We start from the raw sequence: 20,321 nt of genomic DNA, 5'->3' as shown, positions 1-20,321 counted from the left end.
GACACAAAAATAAATAAAAAAAAAAAAACATACATCATAGTAAAATCAATACATTCCTCACTTCGTTCAGAATCTAATAGTCGATAGTTGATACTTATTTATATTTATTTTTAGCACTAATTAGAATTATTATTAGTGTAATTTTTGTTTAAATGATACTTTTGAAAACGCACTAAGGCACTTTTTCACTGGTTGTGAGCCTTACAATGGTGAGGTTCAATATTATCTTATTCTTATACATATAACATATTAGAAAAAATAGTATTTCATCATAAATATGGTAATAATTTGTAGTTTCAGATTTTCAGTGACTCATATAAAGCCGCGAAAGTCCTTGATAGGTTATTTACCAAAAAGCATAGATTTGAGATTTCTATTATATGTATTTTCTGAGTACTGTATAACTATTTATCAGGTACTATTGTATAATAGATAATTGGTAATAGCTATTTTTATTCTGAGAAATGGAGCTATGAATGTATTCATTTTATAAATTTATGTGGTTTTGTGTCATCATCTTTAAAAGTACCTAATTACAATATGTAAAATTGCTTAGATTTACACCATTGATATATTTATTATTTATATTAATTAGAAAGTGAATCTAGTTGATAATTGGGGGGAGGGTTAAAAGTAAAAATTCTTAGTAACTCCTTTTTTTAATGATTAGTAAAAAAATAAAATAAAATTAAAGATTTTTCATGGAATACTGAATACCTAACAGTTTTTGACATAATCAATTTTCTTATTTTTTTTTATTATTCAAAAATGAATTACCGACTACCGTTAGATTAGGTCAGACACATATCTAAGGGAGTAGGAGACGATAGGAGCCATCACCCCCCCTCACCAAAAAAATAAGCACCTATTTACGTACCTGGGTTAGGTTAAGTCCGTTCCCGTACACTAATGTTCTTTCTTTAGTAATGGTTTCTCCCACTCCAAGAAAGCTTTTGTTTTGGTAAAAACGTTTAATTGGTTTGGAGACTTAATCAAACACATAATGAAGTATTTTTTGACAATTTATGTTTATTTATGAGCCACAAGGCCGTAACTGAAAAAAATTTCGGTGGGAATCCAACATTTTTTTTAAATATAAATACTGAAAATGTATTGTCAATATAAACTAAACTCATCTCTAAAATGTTTCTATTTTTAAAATTTTCGGGGGATCGGACCCCAGGATCATCCCACCAGTTTTGGCCTTGATGAGCTATAATAAATTAATTATTAAATAAAATTGACGATTAACGTTTACTCTACATTTAGTTATTTTAGCCTAGTGGACTAAGATATATCTTAGTCCGTGATTTTAGCTAATCGTATGACTGACGTCCCTCTATCGGACGGCGCAGCATCCGTCGTACAAGCATATAGACACATTTACCTCTACAGGCCCCACGTAATTTATATAGTAATATAATATAAAATATAAATACGCTAATCTAATGTAATATAATATGGGTCTCATAAAACTGTAGATACTTGAAATTTTCACTAAATTTATGTATTTACAATTTATACATTTTACAATTTTCTAAAATTTGAATCTTTTTGAGGTTTTTAAAGACATACCTTATTATCTATAAAAAAATTAAATTCAAGGTCTTTAACTATCATTGGAATAAATACCCGAAATAAAATATCACGTTTCCAGGTTTCCTTATATTTTGATGATAGTTTATAAAATATAAAATCTTCAAACGTTACCTATTGACGTGTAATGTGTAGTACATAGTATATACTATACACTTTTGATAATAATGATAGGTAATATAATATAAGGACATAAGGTAATATACACCTATATGGCTATACAATATATTAATATACCTATTATATATTTATGTGTATGTAAGTCAATTAAATTTAATAAGAAAAATGAGATATGAGGTTGCTGCGGATTATGCAAAATTAGTATTAGACGAAGTTGGAGAAAACAATTAAACTAATTACTAAATTTGGACAAATTATTACCTACAAAAGAAAAAAAATTGAAAGAACTTTGTATCAGATTTGTAAGTAGCAAAATAAATATTTTAAATTTTTTAGATTCAGTTAACCATAATATTAGGAAACAATGTAATTATTTATTTATTTATTTTATTTTAAAGGCATACCTCTTTGATAAAAATATACATATATAAAAATCTTATAGTGATAACAAATAGTATTAATATTACAGCAATACTAATCCGATACTATGGATATGTGTACAAAATAAAAATAACGATGTAGTACGTTAACATATATATCAGATATCTAAGGTAAGTTGGGAGGCATCAACATTGGCAAATGCCAAATACAGTCTTGTAACAGTTTCGTTAGCTAAATAACTAGAGGTATTGAGAGAAACATAAAAAGGAACGGAGTGTCGGAAAGTACGTTGAGGGAATACAGTTTTGTAAAATTATATACATATATATTTATAATATACACATTTACCTAATAACTAATAGGTAGTTATATCCAATAAGAAATTAATTTAGAATTTTTAAAAACATAAATGATTCATGTTATTAAATTATTAAACATCATTATGAAATCTTCATTAAATACTGAGAACAAATCATAAAATGTAGATAATTGCAAATGTAAGTTGCTCAATAACCAATTCACTTCATTAAAAGGATAAAGAATGAGTCTAATAATAAAAATAATTTTTAAATAAATTTTAATTACTATTATGCTTTATTGTAAATTTGTAAACAGTAAACACCAATCAGAAAAACTATCATAAGCTAAAATTAATTTACTTATGTGTTTGTTTTTAAAATGCTAATACTGTAAAAACTCGATTAACTATCACTTACTGTTATCTCTTACCATAAAAAAATGGTCAAATGCAACTGACAATCTTTGATTACCTTTTCCAATGACTGGAAATTTAAAAATATCATGTGCATAATATATATAATTAATATGTCAAACTGGCTGTAAACTATAATGCACATAAAGAGGTGCTTTAATTTTTTTGATTGGTTTCATAAAGTGTTTGTAACTAAGCAAGAATAACTGCTGCTTATGGAATTATTGAGGCTTATTCTTGAACATTTATTGTAATTTATAGCTAATAATAAAATAAATATTAATGATAAATCTGTATACATATAAATATTTATTATGAAATCTCTGTTAACTGTCATAGTCATTAACAATAGCCAATTATAATATTGTTTGAATACAATATTATGTTTAAAATAATTACAAATAATATCATCTTGGTATTTGCTAAATAGTTATAATTAAATATAAATAATTTAATATTTATAGTTAACATTCAAAAATGTGTATTAAATTATATTATTCAAATTTAATGCCCTGAGCAAATGTCAATCCAGATCCATGATTAATTGTAATAGTTGATCTTCTCATGTACTGTTTCCAAGAATCTGAACCAGACTCTCGTCCACCACCAGTATGCTTTTCACCACCAAATGCACCACCGATCTCTGCTCCATTTGTTGGTATATTAACATTGACAATACCACAATCTGATCCTTTATGGCCAATCCACTAAACAAAAAAGTTATTAAGATTAATAAATAACATTTATAAATGTTAATAACTCATACTAGACTGTTAAAATATTCAGTATGTTTATGTTAGAGGTATCACTAAATATTTCAGCTGGATTATTTTTGATTAAAATATGTTTCTGCCATTTCTGGAAAGTAAATGGAATATCTTAAACATATTTATAGAAAAATTTCAAAATTTTAACCCCTTTAATACTTACATGTATAATACAAGTAATTCTTTTTTCAAAAAAAATGTCAATTTTATATTTGAAATTCTAATTGCAAAATTAGTATAAGTAAAAATTTACAAATAATCTGTTATAAAATAAATATTTATTAAATTCTTAAGATCATAGAAATCATTGAAGTAGTAACTACTATTTATATTTTATCACTGAAAGGTTAGAAGTCATAGGTAAATGAACACTTATCTTGATTAAATAGTAAAACAAATATTAAATATGTTACTTTTTATTACCTTTAACCATTTTTTTTATCTTATTTCAAAAAGAGGGTAAATTTGGGGTAAATTATGAAAACTATTTAGTATTAAAAAATAATTAATAATTTATATGTATATTAAAACTTGGTTTAATCTCATAAATTTTGTAAGTTAAAAAAATAACTTTTATACAAAAATTGTTTTAAGAAATCTATACTTGGAAAAAATGAGTTGTTATTAAAAAAAAAGAAAGTAGTATTGCAAAGATAAGCATACCAAAGGGTAAAAACACTGACATTTTTCAAAATGTATATTTCAGTATTCAATTTTAACTTTAATTCCAATGCATGGTCATCTAGTTGAAATATTTAGTGGTATCTCCAATACTCTGTCCCAAGAGTGAACATGTCGTGCCATGTCAAACTTAAACCAGTTGGCTTTGTTCGTTCACCACCAAAATTAGGTTTGCACAGAGGGGATATGACAGACCAGTTAATGGACTTCATTCAACATGAGCAGATCTGGCATATTCTCTCATTGGACAATGTATGAACAGTCTGATTGCATATTATTGTAAGTATATGTTTTGCTTTGAATGTACTTAAATTATACTTATACATACTTTAAATACTGTTCCAACATCATTAGTGAAAATACTAGATGATAATCCTTGATCTACACTATTATTCCATGCAATAGCTTCTTCCAAAGTATCATACTTTAATACATAGACAATAGGAGCAAACGTTTCACGGCATACTACAGGTGAATCATACTTTAAACCTGATATAATAGTAGGCTCTACAAAATAACCAGATCTATCTAAGACCTATATTTAAAATATAATTTTTGTAAACTATATAATATCATTAATTAATTATAAAATGAAATATTACTTTTCCTCCAAATTCAACTTGTCCTCCAGCCTCAATAGCCTCAGATATTGTTTGTTTAAATTTTTTAACAGCAGTTAAGGAATGCATGGGGCCATAAAGAGTAGTTATATCAAGAGGATCTCCTAATCTTTTTAAAACATTAGAATACGCCTTAACTAAATTTACCAAAACAGTGTTATAAATCGATTTATGCAAAATTAATCTTCTAGTAGTGGTACATCTTTGTCCAGCTGTTCCACAGCATGCAAAAACTACAGATTGTGATACCATTTCAAGATTAGCATCAGGAGTAACAATAATAGCATTATTACCACCTAATTCTAATAACACACGACCAAATCGTTTTTGTACATCCATACCAACCTACATTAATATATTTTGAATAGTAATTAATATAATTAGGCACAAAAAGAATAAAATTAAAATCTGTACTAACTTTTTGGCCTACTGAACAACTTCCAGTGAAAGAAACTAAATTTATCCTTTTATCATTAACCATTGATACCCCAATATCAACATCACCAGTACATAAAGATAAAACAGCTCCCGGAATATCATTTTTTTCTAATACTGATTCTAATATTTTTGTAGTTGCAACTGAAATAAGAGAAGTAGTTGGGGCTCCTTTCCAAATTACAACATTACCACATACCTATAATTTAATATAATTTGATATTTTAATTTATATTTAATTAAAAATAAAAATAAAGAATACCATGGATATAGCACTATTCCAACCATAAACTGCAACGGGAAATTAAATGCACTAATAATTCCTACTAGTCCCAATGGATTCCATTGCTCCAACATCATATGATTTGGTCTTTCAGAAGGAAATATAGATCCATTAAACATTCTTGATATACCAACAGCATAATCACAAATATCAATATACTCTTGAACTTCGCCTATACCTTCTCCTACAATTTTACCTAAAAAAACAATAAATGTTAAATTATGAAATCAAATTACAATAACAATTATTATGGTTTTACCCATTTCCAATGATATCAATTTTCCAAGTGGCTCTAATTTTTGTCTAAATGCATTGCCAATTTGCCTAACAATTTCACCACGTTTTGGAGCAGGTATATCCGACCATATTTTCCATGCTTCAAGAGCATTTGACACACATCTATTATAATCTTCAATATTACCATTACGTACTGAAGCAATTGGTAGACCATTTGCGGGACAATACGATGTAGTAATCTGTTGAGTAATTTATAAACATTTAAATAATTCTAAAACCCTTATGTTATACTAACATTTCCATTTGCATCCCATTTTCCATCATACACACCTACATTTTCTTCATTTAAACCAAGTTCTTTGAGAAATGAATACTTTTTATCGTTTATTAAAAAATCACTGCTTTTTCTATGACAGAAATGTACATAATTCAGAAACTTAAGATGTTTTAGAGAACGAACATTTAAATAAAACATGGTCGTTTCAACTTTTATAGGCGTACAATAATAATATTAAAGAAGATATTTTCTTGGATTATATTAACAATCCATAGATAATTAAAAACTGTTGAATAATAACTTATTTGCTAAACTTGTTACATTGATATTTGTTTATCTTATCAAAAACAGGTTATCAGTTAAATATACTCTTAACCTTTGCATGTAGAACAATATTTATTAGATTCATAATAATTTGATATTTTCACAATCATGAAACAATTGATTAAAAAAACATTATAATAGTAATTTATTACATAAATAAAATGACACCTTTTAGGTTAAATTATTGTTTATTATGTACGTTTACAAAACTTGCAGTATTGGAAAAATATCTAGCTGAATTTATGCCAGAATTTTTAGTTTCAGCTGCTTGTGGATTCACTATTTCTAATCCCTAAAAAGAGAAAAAATTTAAAATTAATTACATTTTAACATTAGTTTTACCTAAAAATAATCTTAAATATTTTAACATTTATTTAAATTAAATTACCTACCACTAATCACAGTAGAGTAAGAAAATATATAATATATTTATAGAATTATAACTAAACTTTGTAAAATAGTAACATTTAAAAACAATCTTCAAAATGTGGCACATTTTTTCATTCAAAACCTAATTAAACGATGACGTTTCAATTATTTATTAGCAAATAAAATATTTTATATATTATAAAAATAGTAGGTCTTTTTTACCTATAACTCAAATATAGCAAAATGAAAAAAAACATGATAGCTAATCCACTAATTGCAATAAAATAAACATACTAATTTTATCTTTTTAAATTAATACATTTTTCTATAAAATAATTTGTTTTTTTTTACAGATAATTGAGTAATACCAGGTTTTTTTTTTACTTTTTAAAGTACAAACTACTATTTTTTTTTAATTTTAAATCATCGTTGCAGTATTGATGAATAGTTTATAATACATTGATATTTTAATTAATTTAAATATTTGTTCAATTTATTTATATACTGTTGTGCACATTAAAATAAAACATTTAAAAGCATAAATTAAATCATCTTTCTGTATCTTATCATATATTATAATTTTATAAATCTCTACTAAAAATGTGATGTTTATTTAATATAAATATTTATATATTACTTGAAGAGGAGTGAAGGCCACACTAGACGCAGTACCAGATACTTGTTTTTTAACTGAAGTAGCACCACCCCATGCTTGCTGTTTTTGTAAATTTTTTTGAAGTGTCTTTGAAATTCGCACTTTTGTTTTTTCATCAACTTGGGCATGTCGAATTCTTCCAGTTCCTGATTTTCCAATGGTTCCTCGAGTATATCCTAAATCTTCTTGATACGCGTCATCTTCAATCTTAATTTAAGTAAAAATATGTATATTATAAATATAAGTAAATATTAATTGTTTTAAATATATGTATTTTTTTAATGTTTACATCTGCAAAATTCATTCTGTTTGCTTGTTTACGTAGCTCTGTAACAGCATAACGTTCCTTCATTTTGCGTACTCTTTTACCACCTCGCTTCTTTCGACCTGGGTCTATCGGCTTGGGTAGAGGTTTAATAAACTTAACTGGAGGTGGTTCCTGTAGATTTTGGGTATTATGTATAATTAATTATTATTTATAAATTAAAACAAACAAATCTAAAATATATTTAACAACCGTTAACTTGTCCAATTTTTTTTCAATATCTTCTTTTAATGTCATTCCTATATGTCCATCAAGACTCTCATGTGCGGCATCAACTCGTGCTGCTAGTGTACTTTTAGTTGCAACAAGCCTAGCTGCTTTTCTTCGTAAATCCTATAAAAAATAATTAATTTAAATTAAGTATACTTGTTAACTTAAATGTATTATTTAATAGTTATTAAATTCTTACTGGTGGATTGTTTTGTACTAAAGAACAATGAAAAATAAAACCAGTATGCGGCATTGCGTTGACTTGTGAAAAACCAGATAAAAGTTTTTTTTGAGAACCTAATAATAAAACATTACAGGCTGGCATTTTAGATAAATTTGTCAATCCTCCAGCTACCCCTGGAAAAATATAAAATTATGTTACTTTTCTAAAAATATATGCACAAATTTATATAAATTACCCATAATTTTTGCAGCTGTTGATGCACCAACAATAACAGAAAGATTAGGTGCTATGTACGTCATTCTACTCTCGACATATTCATAAACTTTCAATTTTAGTTTATTAAGGTCAATAGCCATATCACAAGCTTCACGAACTTCAAAAAGTTCATTATCATTTAAAAGTTGTCTAAAAAATATAAAAAATAAAAGTTAATATAATTTATGTTAAATAAGAACAGCCTTAAGAAATAATTTACATTACCTATATCAATATTCAATAGTTGGAGATTTAAAATTATGAAAAAAATTGTATAAATAATAAATATTTATAGATTGTAACAAGCACGAGATTTAGAATTAATCTAAATATATTATTTGTTGCATAAATAAAAACGACAATTTTTTAAAAATTTTATAATAAATGTGATTAAATTAATTAAATTAATTTTTAATAGCTTTAAATACATGTCTTTATACTCCGGCCCACAAGCAAACAATCCTATTCAACACAGTAATAAATATTTTATGTCACCCCATATTGTTTAAATTGTAATACAGTAAGCTCTGTTCTATAATATTTTTTTATATAAATAATAATTTAACAAATGCCATTGATTTTATAATATAACAATTACAACCACTGTAACATATACTTCAATGTTATTGTTACATCTCGAAGATTGTCATTGACCGCCCACTGAGAGGTGTGCTGGTATATATAAAGGGGGAACTAATGCACAGCATAATAGACAAGTTATTAGGGTTATTCTCTCATGGGTGAAGTATAAGTTCTTAATTTTACCCTTGTGTAGTTGAAGCGGTAACAGAAACAACCATAATAGTAGCTTGAGTAAGAAATGTTGGAAGTACTTCATTGTTTTTTGATTGTTCAAGTGTATTGCCTAGTTCTTTAACTGTCTGTACATATTCTAATGGCCCAACCACTAAGGACTCTAACTCTGGAAATCGTTTTGAATATTTATCGCGAACAAATTTATGTATGATTACTGAAAAAATAATAACCATTGGTAATTATACATCTTTCTCAATACGTTAAATTTTTAAATATCTTACAAATTTCATCATCCATTTCTACAATCAAATTGTTTGCATCTACGATTAAGAGATATTCAGGATCAGACTCTACAGGTCCTAATTCGTCTGCAGTTCTCCTTTGTCTGCTCTGGAATATATCTATCTGCTGCATTATATTAACTAAACGCTCTGAATCTCGTAATTTAGCAAGATCGCGGATTTTGGCATTTTTAAAATCTACAAGAGGATTTAAATATAATTTTTTTGTGTATATGCAAATAATATATTAAATAAAAATTACCAGTCCGCTTAGGAATCAAAGCGTTTTCTTGCAGTTCATTAGGAGTCTCCTCTTGTATGACTACTAGCTCACCATCATCAAAACCATCCTCCTCCAAATCAGCAAGTAACTCTTCTGCCAGAGACATCTTAAATTGTTTTCAGTCTTCCGATTATTTTCATTAAAAACTGATAAGAAAAATATCAATATTAATTATTAGTTATTATAACCTTATACTAATGAAACATTATAAATACTTTTTTGGTAAGAATTTACTTGTTATAATTATTTTTTCTTCATACGTAAGACAGATTTACAAATCAATAATATACTTAATCTGTATCCTATTTTAACCATAGGTAATAAAGAGAATATTATCTATGATTTTAACATGGTTGATTTGTTGATTTGATTATTTGTATACTCGAATTATGGACATATGGTGTTTATTTGTACTTACTGCTTGTTGTTAGTTGCTATAAGCTATAGTATAATAGTATATAGCTCTACGGTGAAGAGATTTGTGATATCCATTACTCCATTATTTGATATTTGATAGTCAATAATAATGCTTCTACGAGTTATAAACTCATCGTTATTGAAACTGGAATTATGGAATTATAATTTTTAGCAATAACCTAGGTTGCTGACTGTTGTAAGCATGGAATATTTGTAAACAAATAATTTATCAATATTTTTGATATTTTATTCTTATCACTATTTTTATCATGGAAGAAACCACTTGCATATTTTTTATCACCATATTATTAAAATATTCAAATTTTTGTTGATCAAATTAATAAATTATTCGAACAAAAATGATATAATATGACGTAATTATAGATTACAACATGTTTCATACATATACATTACATACTATAATAGCGTTGCCGCCGTTTCAGTGTTCATTATAGTTTATATAGCAGTACCATAATTTTCGTTTAAACTATTTGAATTTGTTTACAGTCAGTTTGTTCATTAGTCATTAAGGTATATCTTAAATCGTGGTCAGTATAGTCAGTAGTCACTCTGTATCAAATAAACTTAACTGTTTAGTAGTCAATGTAATTTGTATAGAGCATAAATATTTTATTATTATACAACAGATAATAAGTACTAACTGCTTACCAATTGTATGCATTACCTACTACGATAATATTTTATTGTTTTTTTTTTTGTTATTGTAATTTGTTATAATGTAATTTCTTAAATATTTTTTTTTCAGACAGTAATATCTAAATCGGATTTGTTCTTTGTATTTCCAAAGTAAGTATACCTTTTTTATCAAATACAATTATATGATGTTTGAGGTTTATTTTTAAAAAATCATTTATTATATTATTTAATATATATTGTTTTTATTGGTTTTTCAATTTCTTGTTAAAGTTTACATGATTTAATTTTATTCATTTGTTTTTATAGATTATTTTGTTAATTTATTTTTTCAGTGATCTTATTTAAGATTTTATATTTTGTAAAATGGCTACTTGATATTGTGAATTTTAAAAAATTTACTTAATTTATAATAAATATTTAATAATTGTAAATCATATTTATGACGACTTGTAATTAAATTAAATTTTAATTACTTTCAGTTTATTTTGTGAAATACTGTTATGAGTAATCCTAATCAAAATAAATGGAGAAGTGGCAGATATTGGAAAAAGTATGCAAATAAAAACAATCAACCAAAAAATACTAATAACGTTGAATGTGATGTGAATATTAATATTGAGAATTTGCAAGAGTGTCCATTTCATGGATGGCAGCTTTATTTTCCAAATGAAAAATATGATGAAAATAGCATAACAGTGAAATGTATTTTTGCTTGTGAATTATTTTTAAATACACACGAACAAAATATTTCTATTGAACAACTTGTAGAAAATAAATCATATCTTTTGAATGTAGATTCTTTAAACCAAGATGAAGATTTCACCTCAGTCTGGTCACATTTTTGGGACGATTTAACGAATCACCCAAATTACACATTAAAATGTTTAGGACTTGCTATTCATCATTATGCATTAGAAGAATTAAATAAAAATATTCATGATGATTGTACTAAATTCAAAAATTTACCAATGATTCATCCCAGAATTTTAAATTTTGGTCCAATATTTCATTTGAAAAATTTAAGAGCTGATACTGATGGAAAACTAATTTTAGTTCACGGGACTGTAATAAAAGCCAGTAGTTTGAAATTTCAATGTTTGTGGTTAGGATTTGTGTGCAATACTTGTGGCTCAATTCAAAATATTAAACAATCTGATGGTGTATTTTCAAAACCAAAACAATGTAGCAATGCTGTATGCCGTATCCGTTCATTTTCAATATGCAGAAATTCACCACTTACTCAAACAATTAACTGTCAAACTATTAGAGTTCAAGAATTACAAAGTGATGACCAGAGAGAAAGTGGTAGAGTACCCAGAACTGTTGAATGTGAACTTACAAATGATTTGGTTTATACTTGTATTCCTGGAGATGTTGTTAGTGTTACCGGTATTGTAAAAAAGAAATCATGTAATTCTGGTAAACAAAATGCTCAAAGTAAAGAATCTAATGTTTTTATGCAATATATTGAAGTAGTATCTATACAAAACAATAAAAACCAGTCTAAAGGAAAAGTTACAAGTACTGCATTTCAATTTACGATGAGAGATTATTACTGTATCCAAAAACTCCATTCAAAACCATATCTTTTTGAATTAATGGTAAATTCAATATGTCCGGGTATTTATGGTCATGAAATGGTGAAAGCTGGTATGTTGCTTTCTCTATTTGGTGGAAGTAATTGTGCTTTAAATCAAACACGTGGAGATATTCATATTTTAGTCATTGGTGATCCTGGCCTTGGAAAATCACAAATGCTTCAGTCTGTATGTAATATTTCACCACGAGGTGTGTTTGTTTGTGGAAGTACATGTTCATCAGCTGGACTAACTGTTAGTCTAACTCGAGAAAAAGGTATTGATTTTTCTTTAGAAGCTGGAGCTGTTGTTTTGGCTGATCAAGGTGTGTGTTGTATTGATGAATTTGATAAAATGACTCAAGATCATAATACATTATTGGAAGCTATGGAACAACAAACAATAAGTATTGCTAAAGGTGGAGTTATTTGTTCTTTACCTTGCCGAACTACTATAATGGCTGCAGCAAATCCAATTAGTGGACACTATGACCAAAATAAAAGTGTATTAGAGAATTTGAAAATGAGTCAAGCAATGTTATCTCGTTTTGATTTAATTTTTTTACTTATAGACACACCCAATGAATTGACTGATAAACATCTAACTGAACATGTGCTTAATATACATTCAAATAAACTGAAGCACACCCAGAATATTAACAATTCTGATGAAATTAATAATTCATTGAAAGAACGATTTTCACAATTTAGTAAAAGTAGCGATTATATTTCTCAAGCAGAATTACGTAAATATATAGCATATGCAAGAAAATATGTTTCATCTCCAACTTTATCAAATGAAGCCAAAGAAATGTTACAACAGTTTTTTATTGAATTACGTACTAAAAATTTAAGCTATGGTATTCCAATAACTGTAAGACAATTAGAGTCTTGTATTAGACTTGCACAAGCACGTGCCAAAGTAGAACTTCGAGAAGAAGTAACTGCAAAAGATGCATATGAAGTAATTGAACTGATTAATTTTAGTCTTGTAAAAACTCAATGCGATGAATTTAGTGGATTTGGATTTAAGAAAAGTATGAAAAAAACTGGAATTCGTGCTCAGTCAAGGAAATTATTAGCTGAGTTACAAAGACATGGTAAAACAGAACGAATCTTTAGTATAGATCAAATGAAGTTATTTTCAAAACAGTTAAACATTGCTACTTTAGATTTCTATAATATAGTAGACTTATTAAACAATGAAGCAATCATAATTAAAAAGGGAAACAATATGTATGAATTAAAAATTTAATAAATATTTATATTAAAAACTGTTACAGCATAAATCTTTTCTTATTATTTATATATTTTTGTAATATTATTAGCACACCGAATTTAATATCTATGTTTATATTTAAAAATTAAGTCAAAATTTAGAATAAGTAAATTGTATTAAATTATTTTGAAATATGAAAATGGTTTTAGCTTTATCTTAACTTTAAATTCGTAATGTAAAAAATAATGTATTAATCATCAAACACTATTTGCTTTAAGCAACTACTTTATTTTAAACAATATCTGTTCAGTTTTTAATTTTTATAATATTTAATTATAAAATATGATAACATTTTGTATCTACCTAGTGGTTATTACATTTTACCTTAATCAATATGTTCAACAGATTATATTAGGTAAAATATATTATAAGGAGCATTAATATAGAATATTTATATATATGTCCAATATCATAGTAAAAATGCATCATAATTTAAAATTCTTTAAAGACTCAATTTTAAACTACTAATTAAGTAAAGATAGGTATTGTTTTAAATAAAATGTCTATTTATTAATCATATAATTTTTGAGAAAATGTAAATAATAATTACTAATGTCTAATGATGATTGGTCTTATAATGTAATAGATTATGAAATAAATCTAAATAATTTATTTACAATTCATTTGATTTAATAAGATGAATATACTCTATTATAGATTTGTTATTAATTGTATAGTAGTTATATATCTGAAATACTAAAACATACAATTTTTATTAACTTATTTTCCAATTATATTTATAAGTTAAAATAAAATACAATTAAATAAAAATTATAATTTTTATAATGTTATAGATGGACAGATCTAAATTGTGTGGATGTAAAGGAGTTAGAACTTGTTTTGTATGTGAAAAAGAATTTAAATTAACTCCTACTGTTAATTCTGCAAATTTAAAAGTTAGTTACTATACACAATTTTATTTTATACAGTATTTATTAAATAATTTAATTTTTAGAAATTATTAAGTGCGTCTTATTGTTTATACTGTAATTTATTATGGAGTGGTTGGAATGCATATGAATATAAAAACCATCCAAATCATACTGGTACATCATACCATTTAGATGGCATTTTCATTGAACATGAGTTTATCACAGAAGAAGAAGAAACAATGCTTATAAAGAATTTGGATGGTATGCCTTGGGATGTATCACAAAGCGGTCGTAGAAAACAAGTAAATACATTATTATTATTATTATTATTATTATTAGTTTAAATAAAAATTTATGTATTTAGAACTTTGGACCAAAGTGTAACTTTAAAAAGCGTCGTTTATCAATGGGCAATTTCAATGGTTTTCCATTATCCACAAAGTTTGTTCAAGATCGTTTTGATCAAATTCCAATTTTGAAGGATTATTTTACAATAGAACAATGTTCATTGGAATACAGACCAGAAATGGGAGCATCAATTGATCCTCATGTAGACGATTGCTGGATTTGGGGTGAAAGAATTGTAACATTAAGCTTACAATCTGATACAGTACTTACTTTAACTCCACACAACATCAAATATAGTAATCAGTATAATGTAGACTATATTCCTAATGTCAAATATTTACCTATTCCTGTAAATCATGTTAATTATCCAATTGATGTTGTGCGAATATTAATGCCAAGAAGATCACTTTTAGTTTTATATGGAAAACCTAGATATTTATGGGAACATTGTATACTTAGAGAAGATATTCATGAAAGAAGACTATGTATTGCTTACAGAGAATTCACGCAGCCTTATTTAAAAGGTGGAGAAAAGTATGCTGAGGGCTGTGATATATTACAAAAAGCTAAATGTTTTTGGTAAAAATAAAGTATTTTATTTAAATGTATTATATGTGTTTTTCATGATGTTATACTAATAACATATTTCTTTGAAATATTTGAACTATTTTAGCCATCTAAAATCTCTCTCTACATTCTATAAACAATATAATTGAATACAATTTGTATATTTGATATTGAAAGCAGTTAAATTAATATTATTATATGGTTATACAAAAGTCAAATATCCATCTTATGTACTGAACAATTTATATTGTTAAGTTAATAAACATAATAATTTTATATTTTATTAAATAAATAAAAATTGTTGCTCAAAATTCATAGGTTGCCATATGAGACAATATTGAACATACTAATCAAAGTGCAATAGCATCAAAGTCAGTCTCAAATAGTATAGCATAAAAATAAAATCTTCAACAGTAGGTGCCAGCAAACAATGAAGCCAAAATACTGGACAAATAGCATGTACTTATTCCAATTAATATATATAACATACATAATATTATCTATATCCTATAGACTAACATCGCCTGCTACAGCATCACCCACCTAAATTAGATATTATACCCGCAATACTTATAGATATAGTGATCAGCGCCACTTATTTAATAAGTACATTTATTATTTTTAAAAACTTTATACATAAAACACATTTAAATGTATTATTAGTTTATATCTTTGGTATATAAATAAATAAATAATAATTTCTAACATACATATTATTTACGTCTTCATAATTTTATAAAAAAAAAAAAGCTACATTAATTAAAAGTAAATATTTTGAAAGTACACAATAAGATTTCAAACTTGTTTATAACTTTTTTGAATAGATTTCGATAATGAGCATGACAGCATTATACCCACCAACTAAAAAATATTAATATTTTCTTATGACAATTTTGTTAACAATAATAATATTATTTGTCAAACCTGCAGAAACGCTATTCCTATAGTAACACCACTCAACGTACTGGCATTTTCTTTTACAATTTTTGACAATGATACATAACATGGTTGCTGGTAAATAGTGGGTTCAGATGCAGTACAATTTTGATGATTTATTACTCCATCATATGATCCACAACAAGACATGGGTAATTTGTCTTTAAGTATGGGATACCAGTCATCCAATTTCTCAGCTCCACAACAATGTAACTTTTTTTTATTTAACAAATAAATAAATAAATAAATAGTTAAAAAAGTAGTAACATTATTTGATTTTCAAAATAACTATATTATTGCTTTAAATAACAATCAAATTCAATTTAATTTCTATAAAAAGGCGTATTTAATTTAAATTTTAAATGAATTTATTTAGTAGGATATTAACTGACCAACTACAATTAAATTGTACTGTTTTTGGATATGTATCTATAATCAATTATCTAAAGATATTTTTAATGTTACAAAACCCAAGTAGGTAATAGTAAGTAGTGACGATTAAAAGACTATTATTAGTTATTACTGTTGATAAATCATTGTATTATAAAAAAAATACTGAGTTAGTCAAAAAAAAATTTGTATTCTTGTTAGAAAATACTAAAAACATTAAAAATGTCATAATTTGTATTGGTTGTAACTTTTAATATAGGTTTATCTACCTATAAAGCCGTAATTGAGAGTTGGGATGCTAAGGGTTCAACCCTCCCCCCAAACTAGATGTAGTGATGAGTACGGCATTGGATACTAATAGATAAATATTTGAAGAAAATAGGATGAATAAATGTCCAATCTTTAACTTTAAAGTGTACTAATAAGTTCAAATTATAGTGATTACAAGCGTGAAATATTACAATGTAGGTACATAATATTAAATTGTTTGAAGATTTTTACTACATTAAAAAAATTCCATAGGACAAAAAGTAAACAGTAGGTACCTACTACCTAGATATTGTAAAACCAAAAATTATTTAGGATCATCCTGAAAATTAAAAGTTTTGATATTTAAATTTCGTTAATATCGATTATTTTGATTCCTAGAGAACAGAACAATCAGTAAATAATTTTGAACAGATAGGTACAATATACGTACTACGTACATATATTTATGACCAGTATGACCTATCTAATATTGGGATATTAGGAGTTAGGACTTACAAATTACAATAAGCATTGAAAATTATTTGAGACCAACTATTTCATAGCTACTACCTATCTTCTTTAGCGTAAATATCTCACCATAGGCGCAAATCCCGGGGGTGCTAAGTGTGTTAATTAGTACCCCCAATGTATTTTATGAAAAAATATCATAATTCATAATGTATTATGATTCTATCATTTTTAATACTTAAAACAGGTACTTAGAACATTTTTTTTCTATTTTATACTTACTAACTTTAACTTATTATAATACTCTGTCTTAACTATATAAATAGATATTTATATATATTAAGTATTAATAATAATTAATTTTTAACATCTTTTTGGATATGTATAGTTTTTATCTCCTATAGTCCTATCTATTTAAAATAACTAATATTGTATAAACATATTAGTGCCACGACCACCTTGTGGTTATTGAATGTGTTTCGTACCGTAGTCGTACTCCATGTCCCAACGCACATAATAATTATTATTATTTATCGAAAAACACGTTTTGATTACTGTTTTTAATTACTTTCCTACTCCATCATTGTCGGTCGAATTATTATAAAAATAAATATTATCAATACGGCTGACGAAAAATACCAAATTCAACTTTACAATCAGCAGTTTTTTTGCCGCTATACAGACAATACAATTAGTTAGTAATCTAATCTTTCCGCTTTTGTCTAAAAACGTAAAACTCCGATTATTACACATGATTATACAACATAAAAGGTACCCGAGGTATTTGGCCCAGTCCTTTTGGCTTATATAGTGATAGAGCCACCTAGTAAAAATTCTTAAAATATGTTTTGCTTTAACTTTATTTTCCTTAAATTTTTCAAATGTATGATAAATCCATTTACGCCGTAAAAATTTCCAAGGAGGGCCGCTGATTGATCGTCCCTGTGGTAGAGTGTTTGTGGCTTATGGGGTGTGTGAGGGGTGTAACCTCTTAGTGGCTCTTACGAGTCATTAATAAGTTAATTTTGGAGGGACTTAGCACCCCTAGAGTATAAAATTAATTTACGCCTATATTAATTGAAACCAACTATATGTCTTATTAAATTCATAACTACTACTTATATCTACTTATTTAGTGTAAATATCTGTTTTAAAAATATGTATTTGTCAATTCAACCTTAAATTTAAAAAATTCTTAAACGTTGTACTTTATATATAAAATAAACAAATATATATATATATTGTATCATTATAAATGTTAAAAATAATGGTTTGAAAATTGCAAGTTTATAATGAGCATATTTTTAGTAAGACTATAAGAATTACTAATAATTCTAAACTATTTTTCAAGGGCCCTTTGGTAGTTATATTATATTTGTAAGGCCTATATATAACGGCTATAATAACATCAAATCCTAAATATTGTGTTTAAAAAATTACCTATATGATATGATATATATCATATATATATTATACATTTATATAATTATACTATAAAAAATTGTTACTCCTCCCTTCAAAAAAAAAATCCTAAATCCGCCAATAATATCATAGTGGTCTTATATAAGTAGGTATTACTGGAATTATTAGAAAATTAATATTTGTTATAGAGAAATAAATATTAGGTAGCAAGTACCCACTTTCTATAAAATCCTGGTCTCTGTAGAAGTAAACTTTACCTCTACAATTACTTTAACGAATTTTTAACTATCTAATTTCAAAAATGTCTAAACAATAAACGTGGTAGTTATGTACCTATACGCCTTTTCATTGTTATGCGTAAAAAGTCGTGTAAATGTTTGACATTACAGATGTTTGAAGTCCATCCCATATATGTGTTATGTGCGTGGTTTTGTTATAAAACATCATAGTTTCGTGTAGTTTTGAAGTTACTACAGAATGAGTTTTTTCCAATAATATAAAACCAGCTAAACCACCTACGATTTCCATTATAAAACACGATGCTAAAAGAAATCCGAACTAAAAGAAATAAAAATGTAATAATTAATACAATACATAAAATACTTTAGTATAAATTGTATGTTATTTATAAAAAAAAAAGTAACTATTGCACTTACGGTAATCATCATACAATTGTTTTCCTTTAATGTACCACAACATCCAAAGAATGATACTGTTAGAACAGTGATACCTACTATAATTAATAAAGACGGCACAGTAAAATAGTGCTCTGTTAAAAATTGCTCATATTGATTGTAAACGTTGCGAATTGATAATCCAACCGATAAAAGTAAAATTCCACTCAACTAAAAATTATAAAAAAAAATTGTTTTCAAAATGTCTAGTTAAAATTGATTTTACCAATTGCCACTTAACAATTTTATATAAATAGAATCCTGCAATGACACGAAATATTTCTGTCGGATAAATGATAAACTATAGTACTATATTGGTACTATATACTACTATATTGAAATAGAAATTGTTGAGAAAATAGATATATGTAGATATATGATACTAAAATACAAATAATGATGAACCAATTTTCAAAATTTGGTGTACATAGGTGGATACAAAAATTATTTTTTCAACATTAACGTTTTATATATATATAATAAAAAAAGATTTTTTTTTAAGTGGTTTTACTTTTTTAAAGCAACCAATAAGGCAATAAATAAACTTTTTTCTATCTCAAAAATTGACTGACTCATTGCTGTTTATGATTTTAAAAGAAGTGTTTTAATTTATCATATTTCATTATTTGTCAACTAATAAGTTATAATTGTATTTATATACCTATATTGAACTAAAGACAAATTTGTCTAAATTAAAACTCACACTTCCTTTTCA

The 20,321-nt window shown here is 26.0% G+C and overlaps 5 protein-coding genes across 11 annotated transcripts in view; 2 read left to right on the top strand and 3 right to left on the bottom strand.

Annotated features, from left to right (window-relative positions):
• Window positions 1-3,101: 3,101 nt before the first annotated feature.
• On the bottom strand, window positions 3,102-6,453 carry LOC113550006 (putative aldehyde dehydrogenase family 7 member A1 homolog). Its single transcript, XM_026951582.1, is given in 8 exon segments — window positions 3,102-3,516; window positions 4,586-4,792; window positions 4,860-5,222; window positions 5,296-5,511; window positions 5,575-5,609; window positions 5,612-5,791; window positions 5,855-6,071; window positions 6,128-6,453. Coding segments are annotated over 8 exon segments (1,611 nt in total). The 5' UTR covers window positions 6,308-6,453; the 3' UTR covers window positions 3,102-3,303.
• Window positions 6,454-6,554: 101 nt separating this feature from the next.
• LOC113550007 (U4/U6 small nuclear ribonucleoprotein Prp31) lies at window positions 6,555-10,376 on the bottom strand. Its single transcript, XM_026951583.1, has 10 exons — window positions 10,170-10,376; window positions 9,731-9,897; window positions 9,469-9,666; window positions 9,197-9,401; window positions 8,412-8,581; window positions 8,192-8,349; window positions 7,975-8,115; window positions 7,747-7,896; window positions 7,440-7,664; window positions 6,555-6,725 (listed from the first exon to the last, which is right to left on the bottom strand). Exons 2-10 carry the CDS (start codon window positions 9,855-9,857, stop codon window positions 6,615-6,617), a joined length of 1,485 nt encoding a protein of 494 aa, XP_026807384.1. The 5' UTR covers window positions 9,858-9,897; window positions 10,170-10,376; the 3' UTR covers window positions 6,555-6,614.
• A 124-nt stretch (window positions 10,377-10,500) lies between these two features.
• On the top strand, window positions 10,501-14,778 carry LOC113550005 (DNA helicase MCM8-like). Of its 5 annotated transcripts, XR_003404983.1 has the most exons (5): window positions 10,501-10,716; window positions 10,935-10,975; window positions 11,305-13,501; window positions 14,475-14,576; window positions 14,636-14,778. XR_003404983.1 is itself a non-coding variant. In XM_026951579.1 (3 exons), the coding sequence occupies exon 3, from the start codon at window positions 11,326-11,328 to the stop codon at window positions 13,654-13,656; it is 2,331 nt and encodes a 776-aa protein (XP_026807380.1). In that variant the 5' UTR covers window positions 10,501-10,699; window positions 10,935-10,975; window positions 11,305-11,325; the 3' UTR covers window position 13,657. The 5 variants fall into 5 exon arrangements, 4 of the variants coding, with proteins under 4 accessions (XP_026807380.1, XP_026807382.1, XP_026807379.1 ...); XM_026951579.1 differs by lacking the exons at window positions 14,475-14,576; window positions 14,636-14,778 and having other exon boundaries at window positions 10,501-10,699; window positions 11,305-13,657; XM_026951581.1 differs by lacking the exons at window positions 14,475-14,576; window positions 14,636-14,778 and having other exon boundaries at window positions 10,501-10,713; window positions 11,305-13,657.
• A 13-nt stretch (window positions 14,779-14,791) lies between these two features.
• LOC113560335 (alpha-ketoglutarate-dependent dioxygenase alkB homolog 4) lies at window positions 14,792-16,014 on the top strand. The gene is made up of 3 exons (XM_026966145.1): window positions 14,792-14,854; window positions 14,917-15,434; window positions 15,981-16,014. The coding sequence occupies exons 1-3, from the start codon at window positions 14,792-14,794 to the stop codon at window positions 16,012-16,014; spliced, it is 615 nt and encodes a 204-aa protein (XP_026821946.1).
• A 23-nt stretch (window positions 16,015-16,037) lies between these two features.
• LOC113549358 (CD63 antigen-like) overlaps window positions 16,038-20,321 on the bottom strand; it is a 10,771-nt gene continuing 6,487 nt past the window's right edge. For all 3 annotated transcript variants that reach the window (XM_026950616.1, XM_026950617.1, XM_026950618.1), the window contains 4 exons: window positions 19,589-19,777; window positions 19,320-19,490; window positions 16,392-16,616; window positions 16,038-16,328 (listed from right to left, as the gene is read on the bottom strand). In XM_026950616.1, coding sequence (XP_026806417.1) covers window positions 16,263-16,328; window positions 16,392-16,616; window positions 19,320-19,490; window positions 19,589-19,777 — 651 coding nt within the window. In that variant the 3' untranslated portion in view covers window positions 16,038-16,262. The remainder of the gene's footprint in view (window positions 16,329-16,391; window positions 16,617-19,319; window positions 19,491-19,588; window positions 19,778-20,321) is intronic.

The sequence above is a fragment of the Rhopalosiphum maidis genome, chromosome 1, assembly GCF_003676215.2.
Source record: "Rhopalosiphum maidis isolate BTI-1 chromosome 1, ASM367621v3, whole genome shotgun sequence".
Classification (NCBI taxonomy): Eukaryota; Metazoa; Arthropoda; class Insecta; order Hemiptera; family Aphididae; genus Rhopalosiphum; species Rhopalosiphum maidis.
This window is presented reverse-complemented; position numbering and strand designations above follow the sequence as displayed.

Bases quoted from the DNA above. Each gene is read 5' to 3' on its own strand.
- LOC113550005 (XM_026951579.1), top strand. From the start codon at position 11,326: ATGAGTAATCCTAATCAAAATAAATGGAGAAGTGGCAGATATTGGAAA.
- LOC113550007 (XM_026951583.1), bottom strand. From the start codon at position 9,857: ATGTCTCTGGCAGAAGAGTTACTTGCTGATTTGGAGGAGGATGGTTTT. The intron at 9,667-9,730 runs GTAATTTTTATT...ATCCTCTTGTAG, and splicing joins TTTGATTCCTAAGCGGACTG to ATTTTAAAAATGCCAAAATC. The intron at 8,350-8,411 runs GTAATTTATATA...ATATTTTTCCAG, and splicing joins AACAGCTGCAAAAATTATGG to GGGTAGCTGGAGGATTGACA.
- LOC113560335 (XM_026966145.1), top strand. From the start codon at position 14,792: ATGCTTATAAAGAATTTGGATGGTATGCCTTGGGATGTATCACAAAGC. The intron at 14,855-14,916 runs GTAAATACATTA...TTATGTATTTAG, and splicing joins AAAGCGGTCGTAGAAAACAA to AACTTTGGACCAAAGTGTAA. The intron at 15,435-15,980 runs GTATGCTGAGGG...TATATCCTATAG, and splicing joins TATTTAAAAGGTGGAGAAAA to ACTAACATCGCCTGCTACAG.